General features: G+C 37.4%; 1 protein-coding gene across 3 annotated transcripts in view; it reads left to right on the top strand.

Annotated features, from left to right (window-relative positions):
* RICTOR (RPTOR independent companion of MTOR complex 2) overlaps positions 1-19,445 on the top strand; it is an 89,568-nt gene that overhangs the window by 50,454 nt on the left and 19,669 nt on the right. For all 3 annotated transcript variants that reach the window (XM_082335698.1, XM_082335699.1, XM_082335700.1), the window contains 10 exons: positions 59-160; positions 2,618-2,664; positions 5,003-5,138; positions 5,717-5,916; positions 7,026-7,152; positions 13,910-14,074; positions 14,581-14,657; positions 14,775-14,853; positions 15,726-15,835; positions 18,990-19,077. In XM_082335698.1, the coding sequence (XP_082191824.1) occupies positions 59-160; positions 2,618-2,664; positions 5,003-5,138; positions 5,717-5,916; positions 7,026-7,152; positions 13,910-14,074; positions 14,581-14,657; positions 14,775-14,853; positions 15,726-15,835; positions 18,990-19,077 (1,131 nt within the window). The remainder of the gene's footprint in view (positions 1-58; positions 161-2,617; positions 2,665-5,002; positions 5,139-5,716; positions 5,917-7,025; positions 7,153-13,909; positions 14,075-14,580; positions 14,658-14,774; positions 14,854-15,725; positions 15,836-18,989; positions 19,078-19,445) is intronic.

The following is a 19,445-nucleotide window of genomic DNA, read 5'->3' as shown; positions in this document are numbered from 1 at the left end:
AAGACTGAAAAAAATGATGCAAGGAAACTTACTGTAGTTTTTCATGTCTGTATGCCAGGATACAGAAGAAGCACTTGTAATGAATCTTCGAGACAGCCAAGTTCTCAATCATAAAGAGAACCTTGACTGGAATTGGAATCTAATAGGGACCATACTGAAGGTGAGCTTAAAAAGGTTGTGCTATTATTTCTATGAAATTGTTTGAAATAGTGTCTCCATTTCACATGTGAGTTTTGACTTCCTAATATTAATTCCATACTACATCCCATAATCTGTTTTATTTCAGAAAATTAGGATCTCATGGGTTTAATCAGTGCTGATACAGTCTCTTTGTATACAACCTTTAAACTATATGCAATAATACACTACAGTTAAATTCACAGATTTCTTAATAAATGTATTAAATTTTATATAACTTTATTTGTATAGAAATCAAATTTACAGAATTAGCTGTAGTGACTTTAACGGTGGTAATACTTCAGACTTCAGTCCAAGCTACACAGGGACACTGCCTCATTCAGTTTCAAAGCAGATTTTTTTTTTATACAATGTGAGCTGAAGGTTAAGGCTGGAGGGTTATAGATTGAACTTCAGATGCTTAGACTGAGCCACATATGAAAACGTCAGTAATAACCAATCTCATTGGATGTTTTGAACTGATACAAATATTCCGTAGCAACACGATCGTTACAAACTTAGTTTGTTTTTATAAAATAAAGGAAATATCTCTGACAGGGAGGGCATTATCTTAAATATATTTAATGCATCACTTTTAAGAGACTGCCTCTTTTTTAAGTAGAAAACTTACTTTGAGGAAGCAAACTTTCTGAGTGAGTACTCAATATAGTCTTCAAACCAAAATAGCTCCTGTCATTCTGTGTGTCAAAGCCATCCTTCTGTTACCCCCAAGTAATATTTTCTTACTGTCTTCTTTACTGTGTTGTTACAAAGGTAGTGAAAGTACAAAAAAGGATGAATTCTGACAATCCTAATCACGATTATATATTAAAAAAAAAAAGAAACTAAATATTTCTGTGCATTTTGTCAGGGACTGATAAACTTGAGAGCAAGAATCTGTCTGGTATAGAGACCTGAGCATGTATATGATAGTAGCTTTGCTCCACCAGATTTACTAGTTTACAGGTTTTTTACTGCAATTACTAGATTTGCTGGATTACTAGCTGTCTCTGATTATTAATCATAGATATTTTTACCTTTGATTCAGTATTAAAGATATTACCAACAAACTGTATTTCAGAATCTTGCTGTTAATTAGTCTTTGTCGTACTTTGATAATGGAAGTTTTATGTAGTTGACCCCTAAGGTGTTGGATGGGGTTTTTTTTCACCTTGAATTTAGGTCAAACTGAGTTTCCCTGCTATCTCAGACCTCCTGAGCAGTATATTTTCTAGTGTCCTGCCAGACACTTGTTAATGTCTAAAAATCAGGGACTTCTGTCTTTCAGAATGAGAAGTTTGTTTTCTGGTTTAATTCTAACTAACCACTTCTGTTCCTGTTAAAACTGCACAACACCAGCATAAACTAAGATAATGTTATCAGAGTGGTCCACCTTTAGTCCTCAAATGAGCAGGATCCAGATTCCAGTGTTCGGATTGGCTATCTCATGTGGCTACTTGCCTTCCTCTTGTCTCTGTCGCAGCCTTACGGCTGTGAAGCATCAGCTTTCAAACTACCTCACTACTTGCATCTCATGTGGTCCCTTACTGCCTTTTTTACTTAGCTTGCTGTCTGAGCCGCTAAAAGTGGTCAGGATGGAGGAACTGTGATTTCATCGTTGGCAGTAGAGCTTCATACTTTATCTGGCACTGGTACTAGTGGAGTCAGTTTTACTAATCATTAACTAGTGCACTGTATGTCTTAATACTAGTATACCAATTGGAAACGTAGAATGATATCTCTTAGGTAGGAAAGAAGAATGTTTGATGCACTTTTTTCCATCCCTTCCAAGAAGATACTTACTAGTAGCAACAAAAATACATCTGAAACCATAGAGACAACAGATGGCTGTAAAAACAGAGGAAAATATAATAGGAAAAAAGGATAGGTCCAGAAGAGACTATCATGACTTCATCTGATCCATACTAAAACATCTTATGAAGTGTCAACAGAGGAGTTTAAATACCATTTTAATAAGCAGTATTTAAGTGAACTATAATGGAATAATGATTTTTAAAACAAATCTGATTAATAATGAAAACAACAACAACAAAATTATTTCCCTGTTACGCATATCAGATTGTTTTTTAATTTGCCAAGAAGAAACTGAGAAAAATTGTTTAGTTTTCATTAGTTTTTCGTAGTTTGCTGTTTTCATAAGAATTGTGGCCTTGTACACATAGCATGCGACTGACTTGTACACATAGCATGTGACTGACATTCCCTGTCCTTCTCTAGAAAAAAATAGAACAGTTCTTGGAGGAAGAAGTGTGGGCTTTTCAATAAAATAAGGGGTTTTTATAGGTAATATTAGATGCAAGAAAACTTACACTTCTAATTACTAGGTAAATAAAACTATAATAGAAATGAGTAAATTTTAGTGACTAATCAAGGACTGATGTATATATTTCATATAATGCTATATTTGCTGTTTTTCTAGTGGCCAAATGTAAATCTAAGGAACTATAAAGATGAACAGTTGCACAGGTATGTAAAAATTATGTAGACTTCCTTTGAAGAAAGAAATTCAGAAAAACTGGTTTTTAATATTGCAGTAAAATATTGCTTGGATATGTCACACTTCTTAAACTTAATCTATAGATAAGCAGCAAAAATGGAAATTTAGGTAATTAGGTTGCAATATTTGCTTTAAATAAGCAGCTCTTTATGCTTTTGTGGTTTCTTTTCTATGCACAGATACTTTACATATTTATTCCCTTAACAAGAATCATACCAGCTTTGCAAAAACCCTGTTTCATTTTAAAGTATTACCCTTTTGATATTTCATACGTTAGTGTTTGGTCTCAGCACTTGGCAAATTTTAACAGAATAGGTCTAGAGTTGTACAGTTATATAGTTATAGCTTTCATCAAAAACCAAGAGGAAGTTATTTCTGGTTGCTATTAATGGCAAGGGAAGCATGTGTGATTTGAAAAAACCAAGAAAACAGTACAGCTCTCGTTCATTTCGTGTCTGTTGGCATCAAGACATTTTTACTACTTTTGTGCATATGTGGTAATGGTATTACTAATTAGTTCTTGGATGTCCCTTCTAACATGCATTTCAGAAATTGATTTGATTAAATTATTTTGAAGAATAGTTCTGTATTTGTAGGCATGGAAAGGTACTTCTACATGCATTTGAAGAAAAACCTAAAGCTAAAGCATATGCTGAAAGGCTCACGCTGCTCCATTTTAAATATTGACTAAAAAGTAATCAGGCTACTTCTACGCAGTGTTCCCAGCATAAGTGGTAGTCCCATTGTAATCATAGTCATAATTTAATTTTGCATTTGTTTTTTTTCTGGGTTTTTTCCTTCCCTAAACATTAATTGTCAATCTGTACTTTGTGGTAAAAGGATTATTTTCCAAATCTGGTGGTTTATAACGTTGCTTCTCTAAAGCAATGTCTGCAGTCCCAGCTGCGTCACCCACACCTACCCCTCTACCTACCTACCTGGGACAGTGTTCCTGTTCCCTGGTTTTGTGTTCCACTCAAGCATTGTTCAGTGCCTAAATAATCTGAGAAAATATAAATAAATAAATTGAGACAATCTAGCATTGAGTTAGTGTAAAACTTGTACAATTAATAGATCCTTTCTGCAGGATTGTGGGTTAGATGCTTTAGTGGCTTAATTATAACTAATTAAGCCCCGAATCTCTCTAGTTTCACTGCTGATCACAAAAAAATTTCAGCCACTTTGTTTTTGAAGCGTAAAGTATATTTATTTGTCCTTCCATAAGTTTGTTATTTTTTTAAATGTTCTTGTGATTATCTTAAGTGAATCTTGTGATTATCTTAAAGTGAAATTCCAGATGTTTTTATATCGATTCCTTCATTTCATAGAGGTGCAGTTAATGCAATGTGTATATACACGTATATACATATATACACACTTAAGTATACACATATAAATATAAACATACATATAAATGTGTGTGTTAATATATATAATATATTTATCACTAATAATCCAGAATAAAGTACATTTCATTTGACAAAATTTGAAGAAGCCCTCAGATTTCCTTTATAATTGGTCCTGTGTTTGGAGTTGGGGACAGTGGCTTACTCTCACTTTTTAAACTAAAGGTACAGTGCTTTAGTTAAGTTTCCTTAATGCTTGACATACCTACCTTCAGACAGAATATTCTGTGTTATTTTAAAGTGCAAATGTGTGTTTATTTTTTGACTAAGAACTGGCAAGGGGAAGTTCTTTGCTGAAGATTTATTCTTGCAATGCAAATCTCAAGCTATATTGCTCACCATGATTTCAAGAAGTCTGAGTGAGAGTCTGCATTTGCTATCATTGTGTTATGCTTCAGAAATGCTTAGGTGAGGCTAATGAAGATACTGTTGCTGAATTTGGCCTTTTCCTGGCAGAACACAAAAATGTATTTTTCACAGTAGCGTTAACTATTATAGTGGAAGAAAACGCATGTCACAGGTTCTTTTTTAGCTCTTTGTAAGCCTAGATAATATGGTCTTTGAAACTCACCACAGGATAAATTAGAGCAGAATAAATTATAAGCATGGGCATGAGAAGGAAGCTATGGCTTCTAAGAGCATAGAGATTTTGAGTTCCTTTGCTTATTTTAAGTCATGGCATAGAAAACCCTTTATAACACACAGTACAGTTGCATCTCTGAAATCATGTCTGGATAGACTCATTACTGCTACCTGCTGCTCTCTTAATAACTTTTGAAAATTTATTGCCAATAAGCTAACTTAGTGATAACATACCTTTTCTACCAGCATCATTTTATACTGTGAGACTGTGCTTGTCGTACTGAAGAACAGCAAATTTTTTTACTTTTACTTTCCATAGGTTTGTAAGGAGATTACTATATTTTTACAAGCCTAGCAGTAAACTGTATGCCAGCCTGGATCTGGACTATGCCAAGGCTAAGCAGCTCACAGTGGTGGGTTGTCAGTTTACTGAATTTCTTCTTGAATCAGAAGAGGTAAGAAATTTACAGCTACAAGACTGGAGGTAGAATAAGTAGTGCTGCTGTATGCCACTTAGAGGAAAAACCTTAATTTTAGTAAAGACGTCTGTAGACATTGGGTGTTAAGTCTAAAATGATCAGTGTAATTAAGAAATACAACTTAAAATCCTGAATTGTCCAGATGAGACACTGAAGAAGATGACTGTTCAGTAGAAGTTTTATTAAATACATCTTTATGAAATGCAACTTAGGGTTTGGAGGTTTTTAAATTTTTGCTATGTATATCTTTCCTTTCTCTACTTCCTTTCTTCTTGTGTGCTAAAGACTTTTATGCCTCAGGCCAGAGGAGAACCGTCATTGAACAGTCCTTTTCCTGGAAAGAATAGAATTGATCCTAAGATGTCTCCAAACTAAACTCCTTTTATTTGCCTTGAACCTTTTTCTTTAGTCTGAACTGTGTTTGCCAAACAGCATTTCTATTTTGTATCTGTATTGTGTTTGTACACTTTAAGAAATTTAAAATTATGGACTTCACTAAAGAACAGAGACCCATTTCTGTTACTAGTAGATGCTATTTCTCTTTGTTTTGTTAGGATGGACAAGGTTACCTGGAGGAATTGGTTAAAGATATTGTATATTGGCTCAACTCTTCATCAGGAATGAAACCTGAACGTAGTCTTCAAAATAATGGGTTACTAAATACCCTTAGCCAGCACTACTTTCTGTTTTTTGGTACTCTCTCTTGTCACCCTCATGGAGTGAAAATGCTTGAAAAATGTAATGTGTTTCAGTGGTGAGTGTTTTTATTCTGTTTGAATTGTGCTTACAGGTGTAACAGTTATGAAAATTGTAAACTCTGCATGAGGACCACCATCTGTAAAGCTGAAAACTTTAAAGTTCTTTTGATTTACTTGCAAATAAAGATCCTCAGTTGGGGGAGGGGGGCGGTCAGTGTTTTTTTTAAGAAGGAGTGTTTTAGTCTGTCATTACTGAATAGATATGGGTGATTGTGTCACAAAATACCTTACTTTCTCCCGTCCACATCTATCTGGCAGAAATCAGTATCAGGAAGGATGATACTGTACTGAAAAGACAAAACAACCCCAAACAAACAAACAAAAAATATTCCCCCCCCTCAAAACCAAACCAAACCAAACCAAACAAAAAGAAAAACAAAACCAACAACAACCACAAACCACACAAAACACCAAGAACTGGCAGGTATCATTCTGTTTGTGAAATGTACCTAAACTTCAGTCCAGTATATTTGAGTAAAGGTGTGAAGTTCAAAATTTTATTCAGGTACAAATAAACTTACCTTCCTTTGGGAGTAAATTGGCAGTGGCTAATACCAGTTTATTTTAAATATAGTAAACTTTAAGCAGAAATTGAGGTGTTTTGATGTACTCTGTTTTTCTTTAAGTTGTTTTCATTGATTATTAGAATGCAGATTTTTTACTGGCTTCAGAAAACTTGATTTACAATAAAATCTAGACAGTTAATAGGACTAACCTGATGGCAAGCTTTATACACAGAATGTTTTACAATGATGAATTGTTCACAGAGCTTCATCAACTTTAGTTTTTGTACTCCTAATCACTAATTAAAGTATGCTGAAAAATTATTACATAGCAATTATAAAAAAATGTTGGTTTGGGGGTTTTTCCCCTTGCAGTCTAGTGCATTATTTGGTCCCCATTTGACTCTTAACAGCTGTAACAGTTTAAAGTTACTCCATTTCATATGAGAACTTACTTTGTATTCTGCATTTATAGAATTGAAAATCTAATTCAAAGTTAAATTAAGTTTAAATTATTGATTGAATAAATAAATCGGTTTGAGTGGGTTCAAATACTAATTTTTATTTTCTTCTCCCTCCCCTTCTTCCGCCCACCCCCTCAGTCTTCTTAATCTTTGTTCTTTGAAGAACCAGGATCACTTGTTAAAATTGACTGTTTCTAGTTTGGATTACAGCAGAGATGGGTTAGCAAGAGTCATCCTTTCTAAAATCCTGACAGCAGCTACTGATGTAAGTTTGATTCTACTTATGTTCCATTGTTATTTGCCACTAGACATTTATTTCGTTATTCAAGGTGTATGACTTTATTTTTAAGCTATTCTATATCCAGAAAGGTTTTTATTTTTGTATTTAGGAAATGAAATTCCCACTCATCTAGCTTTTAAATTTGCTGTGAACTTCACACTGTATGTTGTATTTGTGCTCAAGAAATTACGTCATTTGAAGACAGGTTTCTCTCATGTATGAAGGAGGTTAAAGTCTTTAAATGCATAAACAAATGTAGCGTTATTGTCTAGGTCAGTAAATCAGTCATGAAGGCATTGTTTCACAAACAGAAATGTGTATTTCTAGCAGTAATAAACAGGTTAACCTTCCAGTGTTAGATACTGTTTTGATAATGATTGAGGTTACTGTGGTGGAACTGAGTAGAAGCTATAGCTCCTGGAACAAGGGCGTGGTTCAGAAACAGGCACTGGGATTTGTACTTCTGAATCAAAGAAGGTGAGTGGAAATAAAACATAGACTTACATAGACTTGGGAAAGGAAGCTCTTGAACTTCTAAGAAAAGAGAAATCAATCAGGTATAACATAGTAGACAAGCAAGCATTGATGTCAGGGAAATGACAATTAGTAAGTTGAAATCTAACTAGAAAAGAACTTTGATTACTTCAGGGAGAGCTACTCCTCTGTTGCTGTTGCCTGGACAAAGCAGAATATATTCCAGAGTGGATGCAAGAGGGAATAAGGTAGATGCTAGCTTTAAAGGTGTCATTGTATTTTGGAAGAGGAGAGGGAAAGAAGGAAATTGAGGATGCTTCTCTGAGACTATCAAAGATATGATGATTCTTACGGGTAAAGAGTGGAGTCTGAAAGTAATGAAGATAGTTGGGATTGAAGGAATGACTCATTGAAAGAAGAAGGTGAAGCTCCCTACTGAACAATTTTTAAGTAATCTTTCAGTGAAGTGATGACTTTGATATCCTTTCTCCAGAGTTGTTTTAAGCCTAGTCTGAGGAAGAAAACAGAAATTAATAAGTTGTGAGGACATGTGCCTGTGTCTTTATTAGAATTCTAAGCTCCTGTTGGATGACTGTCAGTTAAGAGTAATTTAGACCGTGGAGCTTAATTTAGCTGATTGTGTTGAGATTTCATGTCAATGGGTACTGCCCCTTGCCCCCTCCACCACCTCCCAGCTATTTTTACCTCATAGAGGGGCCATACGTGGAGGAAGAGCACTCCAGCATTTCAGTTTCTTCCAAATTCAGCTAGTTAACAATTAGAAAAAAGTCCAGGCATGCTGTCACAATCTCCTCAATGATGTATACAGTTACACTAATAATTTGAGACATTGTATTATAAATTAGTGTTTGTGGTTTGGATTTTGGGAAAGACTTCTTGATTCTGATGTCTAAGGTACGAAGACTTAAATTCTGTTTTGAGAGAGATACTTCCAAATGTTTTCAAGCATCCAGTACTTACACCAGAGGCTTTATGTAGATAGGAATGAGTTCATCTCCTTCTAAATGTTCTATAAAGACCTACTTTTCTACTTTTTTTTTTATCTTAGCGGTGGCAGGGGAGGGGCGGGGAAAAAAACAACCAAAAAACCCCAGAATGTATTCAGCTCTGATACAGGTATCACTAACTGTAAGCAGACTGGCTCAAAGTGGGGTGCAGATACTGTCTGAACATTCTGTCCCAAGGATATGCAAAGCCAGAAAGCGGTTGAGAGCTACTGCTGCTCTTAGTGATGATAACTAAAAATACAATTTCCACATATTTGCAATTCAGCTTAATGAACACTAGGTAGTAAACACTTCTTGTACTTCGGATGTGAACAGGATAGACATCACTCTCTGGCACCTTAGAAATTAGGAAAGCATGTAGAGCCCCGAGGTTTACCCATTTCAGTTCTGGTCTGTTTGGGATTGTGAAAAGGATTAGGAATCATCTCATCGCTGGCATTACCTTGACTGTTTAATGCCGGACCTTGACAAATGTTGAAGTAGAACTCTTTGGAGAAAGCTAAAAGATATTCTACAGGCTTAGAAACTTAAGAACACAAATTTTGGAGCTCAAACCTAAATAATTAGTTTTAAAGTTATAGATCTTTCTTCCCAGATGCATTGGTACCTTCTCGTACCTGTGATGTTTTAAAGTCTCAGCATACACTGGTAGCCTATGGCTACTGAGTTCTAATGCTTCCATTTCCCAGTCTCACATTGATGTGTGGATCTAGCAACATTGTCTAGGGAAACAGCAGAGATTAAGTAACTGTCTGGTTTTGGCAGTCTCCTGAAATGTAAAAGAATAGAAATTATTAGGATATATCTTCTCAACTGCCGAGCACTGACTTACTTTATAAGTAGAGGTGTAACCTTTCTCATATATGCACAGTATGGGTCCTTAATATCAGAGTTAGGTGTGCATTCAGGTATAGCAGGTCTCTAACCATAGTGATCTCCAGGCGAGTTCATAGCCAAGATGTGTTGTGACTTAAATTCTGCTATTTAGAGTTCAGTGTTGCACTGGGTGAAACTGTACCCTGATTTTTGTATGCTGCAATACCGTGAGAATCCCTTCAATGTTTTCTTTTAAAAAAAAAAAAAATTATGATAACACATTTAAGAAATATAGAAAATTAAATATTGTTTGTTCATCACAAATGTAAATGAATCTTTTACTATCAGGACACTAAAAAAGAAGGAAAATTTAACGTTTGAACCTCTTCAATGGAGCCTGACTTCCCTTGTGAAACATATTGAACCCTGAGGGATGGATAAAACTGCTTCAGGGTGTTTTGTTTCCTGAATTAGTTGACCTGCTTGGAATTCTTGGAATTCACAGGGAAATACTTCATATATTTCATCTAAAAGAGGAAAATCACAAATAGAATGGACTGTCCAGCGAAGAGAAATGGGTCTATGTTTGCATCAATCACAGATGATTTCATACTTGGATAAAATTTATTCACTTCCTTAAGAAATTCTTTTCCTGTCTTACCATGTGGCCAACTGCATATATTCTTATGGTGGAAATTGAACTGATGGGATTTTGAAGAGAAAATATCACTGAGTACTACTTGACAAAAAGGCAAAATGTTGACCTGTTGAAGAACCCTTTGGCAATGCTTGGTGCACACAATATTGCCAGTATCATCTTTTGGACAAAATGCTTGTCTTCAGTGTTCCTGGTGTTTATGCTTCCAATAGAAGATCAAAGTGTAAAAAGCTAATCCAAAGGATAAAACCTTTCGATTATTTTGGTATTAACTATATCCTTAGAGGTATAATTGGTATTTTTTAACAACTGCAATTGACAAAACTACAAGTCTCTTCCAGAAATTAAAATATTTATGTGAGGTGGAAATAGTTGTCAATTCTGAGAGGATAAGATACCTGAAAGAATATAGAAATACTGAACTGACAGGTATTTGCATGGACAGCTCCACTGACTGAGCAGTAATTTGGAAGTACCTCCATTTAGATGTTAGGGGAAGGTATCTGCTGTTTTCTGGGTTTGATGGTCTGGAATTCTGAAACAGCAGTATTGTCAACAGCAAAAGAAAATTTAGTCCTTTGTATTTAGCAAGCATAATAGGTAAAAATTGAAACTTGGTGCCGTTTATGCCAGTCACTGCTCTGTCCCATAAGGAGAATATATTTTTAAATATTACTAGAACTGACCTTCTGTCACCTTGAACAAGTGAATCGTAAGATTAAAAATGAACATGCGATTCAATTCAAATAAGGCACTTGCAAGCCCTTCCACCTTCCCTTTTCAAGGACTTCTGATGAGGATCTTGTAGGATGAGTGGAGCCTGCATAGTAAGCCTCTGGAAGGGTTTGTATTAATTCATAGTCCAGAAGACAGATTGTGATTTTGATTCTACATGCTGCCCCTGGCTTCTAAATTCTGTTTAAAAGCAATAAAAATGTATGGAATGACATAATTTCTGAAAAGATGTGTTTTGTAAGGGAGAAAGACCATCTCCAGTAAGGCTTCTTCCCTTCAGAAATTTTAATTCCCTGAGGTGTTTGTTAATGAAATACCTTATCTGTTTATTTCAAAAGCTAAAGATGCTCTTTTTCTTCGCTTAACTGAAGTTATAGCCTCATAAATCTTTTAAAGCTACCCAGAGCTCTGAAGCAGATTTGTTAGCCATTTGCTAATGAGTGTCCCTGAACAAGGAAAAGTAGTTTAGCATTAGAAGGGGAGAGTAGCGTTTTGGGGTGACTGTATACAACGAAAACATACAGAGCAATATCCTTGCAGATCAGTGAAGCAGAAGCACATCTTAACCTGCTTCCAGATGTGCTTTGGTCATTCATGCTGAAGCAAATTAATTCTGCCTCAGCTGCCTTTCTGCCAGTTCGTGGTAGAAACAGCAGAGTAGCCAGTGTGTCCTCAAGTGCTGTAGTTCATGACCTAAAATTTTATCTTTTTAGGTGGCTGAGGGGTAGACTTATCCTATATCTGCTGTCAGCTGAGCTGTATGTAATCAGCTGAGCATAGTGACCTCTGACTTGCTTCTTCACTTGTAAGGGTCTCAAAGCCCTTTGATAGTAAAAGAAGAATCTTCTGACCGGTTTAATATGGGGCTTTATCTATGTTTTTCATGTAGTTCATGTGTGAGGGGAAGAGGGGAACGTCTGTTTCCCCAGATATCCTCTGCACTGGTTTTCCTAACAGTTCTCATCAAAAGTAAAAACATTCCAGGATTTTGCTTCATCTGGAAAAGCTATGCTGGGCTTTCCCCCTCTGATATGTGAAATGCATACAGGTAATCCTGCTGCGCAGAGGTTGTGACCCTGCTTGAAGACTTTAGAAGTGTTGGAAATGTATGCAGTGGCTTTGCAGCCCGAGGGCTGAGGTTTGAACATCTTAGTCTGTTGAGTCATTCTTTGTTATAAAGACCCTTTTCCATACCTTCAATTACTTAAAACCCTGTTCTGCTGTTCTTTACACCTTTTTAGTTGTTCTTCTTTTTCTTTCTGATGATGGTAGGAAAACTAGAACTGTACATAGTGTCCAAGAGGTCAACACCCAGTGAATTTACCTTGTCACAATGCTGACGCATTTTGTTCTGTTTACTTTCAGTGGTTTTGGTTGCCATTGAACTTCTATCTAACACTTCCACAGAACTAACTGATACTAGCCCAGAGATCTTTTACCGTGGTAGAAAGAGCTGGCTCAGAGCCTGTTGTGTGTGTAAAGCTGGGATTATTTTTTCACTTTAGCTCATTATTTCAAATTTATCTGCAGTGAATTTTATTTGCCATTTTATTGTCCCATCAGTCATGAGTTCGTTCCCTGTATCACACAGTATAGTTACAGCAGTAACAGCAATTCTTCATAGACAGATTTTAACATTTGAACTACATGACACTGAATTCTGGTTTCATATTATTGTGTTATTCTGTAGGCTTAATATCAAGTGATCAAGTTGATCATATCAGTGATCAAGTGATCATTTCAGCATAATAGCTCTTGTTCTTATCTTTCGTAAATACGGTGCTAGTCATCTATTCCACATACAAGGCATACCACTAACAGGACGTAAGCCATCTCAAAATCGTTGTGCAGCCTAGGTCAGAGTTGCAAATTGCTGTTCCACAGTATTTCTTGGTACGTGTTACATTACTCCTGCCTCCCCTCCAGAAAATAAGCCTCTGTATATTGAATAAGTAGAAATGTGCACATGATAGTTGAGGCTGAAATAATGGGACAATGTTTTTGAAATGAACCGTGCACGTTCACATTGCCTACTCTCATTTTCTTTCAAGTCCTGCTTGCCAAGTATTTCTGGAGGAAGAAAAAAGAATCCAGAGGATATTGTTAACCTAGGTATTGCTGTCCAGCCTGGACCAATTCACCTATCTCTTGGAGTACAGATATTCACATGCATCCCAACATAGATCGTTTATATTTTAATGTATAGAAAATTTACTTGGTTGTAGCTGTTACACTCTTAAAGGTGTAGGGACTGAAGATCTGATTTTGTCTTTTCCATCTATGCTTGTCTAAGTATAGATAACACCTTTCCTAGTAAGCCTACGTTGTCAGGGTTATTCTGTGCTTACTCCAGAACACTGCAAATTCTTGTAGATTGAGCCTGTTTGCTTCTATTTTGTGTGTATTTTTTCTAATAGAAAATGGTGTTAATCACTTTATGCTATTTATTCAGCAAGTTTTGGACAGCAGTACAGGAACTGACAAGATACTTCATTCTGTTGTCACTTGGAGAAATTCATAGTAGTAAACTAAGTTTTGGGAAGCTGTCTTACTACAGAAAATAACATTTTCCTACTTAGAAAGTTTTCTGAGAAGTTTTGAAGATCAGATACTTCTGGGAAACAATTTAAAATTTATTAAAATAAATTCCCCAGAGGTTCTAATATGTGCTTGTTAAAGTTTTTTGCAAAACGTTGCATGCATGAAAGTACAGGCGATCGCACTGGCCATTTATGAAGTGTTTTTCCTGCTAATCCTTGTGACTTTGTGTGGTGCTATCACAGTGAGTGACTAATTGATAAGGGCTTTCCAAGGAGACTTGCAGTGACCAGATTACTTGTGATCTCAGACTCAAATTTCCCATTTGATAAGATAGAAATAGCTCTCTAATAGACTGTAGTTTTAATACACAGGATGTGCATCACAGCTACTGGCTGTAAAATACAGTAATTTAAATGTATTTATAAAAATGATAAATTATTAACTACATTGGCTATTTTTCTTCAAAAAACCATTTTCCTTACTTTTGCAGAGCTGCAGGTTGTATGCAACAAAACACTTACGAGTATTACTGAGAGCAAATGTAGAGTTCTTCAGCAACTGGGGGATTGAGTTACTGGTGACCCAGTTACATGATAAAAATAAAACTATTTCTTCCGAGGCACTTGATATTCTAGATGAGGCATGTGAAGACAAGGTGAGCATCCTTTCCGTTTTCAACCTCTTTTTGGTGTGCTACTCTGTAAGCTGTTCCCCACCCCCTCCACCAATAGCAGAGTAAAAGTGTGCAAGAAGCTACTGATGCTTTCCTTTCTTGATTGTAATTGATGGACTTCATAGAATCATAGAATGCTTTGGGATGGAAGGGACCTTTAAAGGTCATCTAGTCCATAATAGTTTATAGACCCCTTACTGAAAATACTGCAGTATTAATGACAAGAAGATGCAGACTTCTGAATTATGCCTGGTTTTAAATATGAATTCAGACTAATTTAGCTATTTTGATCATTATGCTTTTTGTGAAGTAATATATCTTTAATGCCAGAAGGTACCTAAAGTAGATAATATTAGGATATCAGTGCTGTTTGGTACTTCCTTTTGTGAAAAACTTGCTGCTTCATTGCTGGCAGATTGTTGTAGTTGTTGTAGTTTTCAGAATTATATCGTGCTTGGATACTCCTTATGCATTTTTAATTATTTTAGGCTAATCTTCATGCCCTTATCCAAATGAAACCAGCTCTTTCTCATCTTGGAGACAAGGGTTTGCTTCTACTCCTAAGGTAAATGTTGAATAAGCTGTTTGACTTCACACTGTGGAAACAAGTGTGTGTTTGCTTTTATTCAAATTATGTGATTTGTTTTAAGTGGAGTACTAACTGTCTGATGTTACTTTACAGATTTCTGTCCATCCCAAAGGGGTTTTCATATCTAAATGAAAGAGGTTATGTAACAAAACAAATGGAAAAGTGGCAAAAGGTAATGCTAAGAATAAAAGGCGTGCTTGATATTAGGAGGAGGAAGGGTGTGAATATGCAGGTTTAGAATGTCAAAGATTCTTAAAAATATTGCATATTCATTTATGTGTACTGCTAATGCCAATGCATTTATTGCCTCAGTGACTTATGATTTTGCTGAAAAAGGTTGACAGGGATTTACAGTTCCATAGCTCCTCTGTACATGTGTGCTTTTGATTTACCCAGGCCTTTTATATAATTTTGATATTTCAGCAAATATTTCAAGAGTGTAGTGACTTTCTATAGGTTGTTGTGTAAGGTCTTATCTAGAGAATTGTGTAAAGGAATACTACTTTTCAAGATACATGTTACCTCTGGTTGTTGCTAATTAAAGTTAAATGTAGAGCTCACGAAGACAGAATTAGCTTACGCTGTTAGGAAGTAAATAGGAACACAAGACGATTAAGAAAAATGCATCATTGTCATGACTAGAATAAAATTCTTCATACAATATTTTGTTTTCATAATTGATTATAAATGCTTGGTCTCATTCCTGTTGGCAATTTTTTGACTAACTTATAAGCTGTCACTTCTCTAGGAACACTGAAATGCATGGTGGTCTGTTGAGATTATTCAAGTTAAAGTCAGATGTGAAATACTCCATTCTTTCCTTTTTTAACAAGTTCACTGAAATAATTATGGAATCAATTGTCGACTCTGCAAACTCAATGTATGTATGAAGTGCAGTAATTTGGGTGAGCCCTACCTTCAGATCATAAAGAAATTCAGCCTTCCTTAAGGAGCACTTCGATTATTCCTTCCTTATAAAGTACCACACTATAAAAACATAAACCACTAAATGTATTATATCAACCTTTGTCTGTCTTCTTTTAGGAATATAACTTAAAGTATGTTGAATTGATTGAAGAACAACTTAATGAAGCACTTACAACATACCGCAAACCTGTTGATGGGGATAACTATGTTCGTCGGAGCAACCAAAGGTAAATGTGGGAAAATGCATTTTTGCATGTAAACTGGTGGGACTGATTGAGAGAGCTTTAAACTAGAATCGATAGGGGAAGGAGATACCAACAGGATTGCAGTAGGTGAGCCAAGGGTTGGCATGGCATCACCTGAGGGTGACAATGCTAGTGGGAACATTTACGCTGCTCCTGGGAGCACAGAGGGCTGAGGAGTATATCTGAAATGCTTGTACACTAACGCATAAATTATGAGAAACAAACAGGATGAACTAGAAGCATTAGTCAGTTCCCAGAGCTATGATATCGTTGGTATGAGCAAGACTTGGTGGAATGAGTCCCGTGATCGGAGTGCTGGGATGGAGGACTACAGGCTGTTCAGGAGGGTTAGGCAGGGCAGGCAAGGTGGAGGTGTGGCTCTATATGTAAGGGAGAGGTTTGATTGTACAGCCTTACAGTTAATGATGAGGTGGTTGAGAGCCTCTGGGTGAGAATTAGGGGGATGGGTAACAAAGGAGATGTTGTAGTGGGTGTCTACTACCGATTGCCTAGCCAGGATGTTAGCATTGATGAGTTATTCTATAGGCAATTAGGAGAAATTTCTGGATCAGTAGCCCTTGTCCTTACAGGAGATTTCAACTTCCCAAACATAAACTAGGAATACTATACTGCTGTGACAAGCAGGTCTTGGAAATTCTTGGAGTTTTAGGAGAGCACTTCTTCTCACAAGTACCCAGTGAGCTATGAAAGGTGCCCTCCTAGACTTGCTGTTTGTGAACAGAGAAGGACTTATGGGGGATGTGATGGTAGGTGGTTGTCTTGGCCACAGTGATTGTGAAATGGTTGAGTTTAAAATTTTCAGTGTAATGAGAAAAAAGGACAGCAGAGCTGCTACCCTGGACTTCAGGAGAGCAAACTCAGGGAGCTATTTAGCAGAGTACCCTGGGAATCTGCTTTTCAGGGCTTAGGAGTCCACAGGTGCTGGTCAGTCTTTAAGAAGCACCTTTTAGAAGCCCAGGAGCAGGTAATTCCACTGTGTCATAAGTCAAGCAAGGGGGACAGAAGACCAGCTTGGCTGAACAAGGAACTCCTCATGGAGCTCAAGAGAAAAAAGAAATTGTATGATCTCTGGAAGCAAGGTCAGGCTTCACAGGAAGATTATAGAGCTGTGGTTTATATATGCAGGAAGAAGACAAGAAAGGCCAAAGCACAATTAGAATTGAAACTGGCCAGTGTTGTGTCAGATAACAAGAAGGGTTTTTTTAAGTACATTAATAGCAAGAGGAGGTCTAAATAAAATATTGGACCAATACTTGTTGAAGATGGTCACCTGGCTAATAGGGATGAAGAAAAAGCAGAGACTTGGTTTTGCCTCAGTCTTTTACAATACTGATAGACCTTGGGCTGCCCAGTCCCCTGAGTCAAAGGACCATGACTGTGAGAATAGTGAGTTTCCCTTTGTGGACACTGAAATTGCAAAGGACCAGCTGTATATGCTGAGTGTTCACAAATCCATGGGGCCTGATGGGATTCATTCTGGAGTACTGAAGGACCTAGTGGATGTTATGGCAGGACCTCTCTCGATCATCTACCAAGGGTTTTGGGAGTCTGAGTAGGTCCTTGCTGACTGGAAGCTAACTGATGTTATTCAAATTTACAAAAAGGGTGTAAGGTAAGACCCAGGAAACTACAGACCTGTTAGTCTAACCTCTGTTCCTGGAAAAATTAGGGAGAAGATCATACTGGGTACTATTGAAAGGCATTTAAAGAATAATGCAATCATCAGGCACAGTCAACATGGGTTCACAAAGGGAAAGTTCTGTTTAATTAATTTGATGTTCTGTGATAAGGTCACCCACCTAGTGCATGAAGGGAAGGCAGTGGATGTAGTTTTTCTGGAATTTAGTAAGGCTTTTGATACTGTCCCTCACAGCATCCTTCTGGACAAGTTGTCCGACTGTGGGATGAGTGCAGGTTCATGGTGCACTGGGTGAAGAACTGGCTGAAGGGCAGAGCACAAAGGGTTGTAGTGAATGGGGCTACATCTGGCTGGTGACCGATCGCCAGGGGTGCTCCTCAGGGCTCAATTCTAGGGCCAGTTCTGTTCAATGTATTTATCAGTCATCTGGATGCAGGAGCTGAATGCACCATTAACAAGTTTGCTGATGATACCAAACTGGGAGGTGCTGTTGACTCTCTTGAGGGACAAGAGGCCTTGCAGAGGGATCCAGATAGATTGGAGCATTGAGCTATAATTAATGGTATGAAATTTAAGAAGTCCAAATGCTGGATTCTGCACCTAGGATGGAGTAACACTGAGCACAAGCATAAATTGGGAGAGGAGTGGCTGGAGAGCAGCACTGCAGAAAGGGATCTGGGGGTGCTGGTGGGCAGCAGGCTCACTGTGAGGCAGCAGCGTGCCCTGGCAGCCCAGAGGGCAAACCGCATCTGGGGTGCACCAAGCACAGCACGGCCGGCCGGTCAAAAGAGGGGATCATCCCGCTGTATTCAGCGTTGGTGCAGCCTCTCCTTGAGCTCTGTGCGCAGCTCTGGGCCCCACCGTTTAGGAAGGATGCGAAGATCCTTGAATGCCTCCAGAGGAGGGCAACAAAGCTGGTGAAAGGGCTGGAGGGCATGTCCTGTGAGGAATGGCTGAGGACTTTGGGTTAGTCTAGTTTGGAGAAAAGGAGGCTGAGGGGTGACCTCATTGCTCTCTACAGCTTCCTCAGGAGGGGATGTGGAGAGGGAGGTGCTGATCTCTTTTTTTTCTTGTATCCAGTGATAGGATGTGTGGGAATGGTTCAAAGCTGTGTCAGGAGAGGTTTAGACTGGACATTAGGAAGCATTTCTTTACCGAGAGGGAGGTCAGACCCTGGAACAGGCTTCCTAGAGAGGTGGTCGATGCCCCAAGCCTGTCAGTGTTCAAGGGGCATTTGGACAATGCCCTTAATAACATGCTTTAACTTTTGGTCGGCCCTGAATTGGTCAGGCAGGTGAACTAGATGATCATTGTAGGTCCCTTCCAACTGGACTATTCTATTCTAAATTCTCCAAAAGAATCCTCTTCATCTGAAAAAAGCTCAAGAGTGACTCATTCCACTACACTGCAGTGTAATTTATTTTAAAAGAAAATGTCAGAATTACTGGGAAAGCATATGATTTCTCTTTCTGCCAGATTACAGCGACCACACGTCTACCTGCCAGTTCACCTTTATGGCCAACTGGTGCATCATAAAACAGGCTGCCATTTATTGGAATCTCAGGTGAGGATAATAACTATTTATAACTTGAAAGATTTTAAAGAGCACTTACAACCCTTTTAAAATATGTTTTAAGAGGCGACATTTAAACAGTCATCACAAAATAAGTTGATTATGGAAGTCTTAAGTTCAGTGGGGCCAAAAAGTTGTGAAGACAGTCTTTGCCATCTAGTCTCATGTAAAATTCCTTCCTGACACTGAAATATCGGAGAAATATTTTTCAACATTTTTCTTAAAATGCCTAGCAAAATCTTAGAATGGAAAGCAACTCACCAACAGAAATAATTTTTCAGTCTGTGTGTGAGTGAATTGTATGTTGACAAGTAAAATTGCGCTCATCCTTTTACGCATACAAAAACATGGAGATGAGG

The sequence above is a fragment of the Platalea leucorodia genome (genome assembly GCF_965183815.1).
Source record: "Platalea leucorodia genome assembly, chromosome: Z".
NCBI lineage: Eukaryota > Metazoa > Chordata > Aves > Pelecaniformes > Threskiornithidae > Platalea > Platalea leucorodia.
This window is presented reverse-complemented; position numbering and strand designations above follow the sequence as displayed.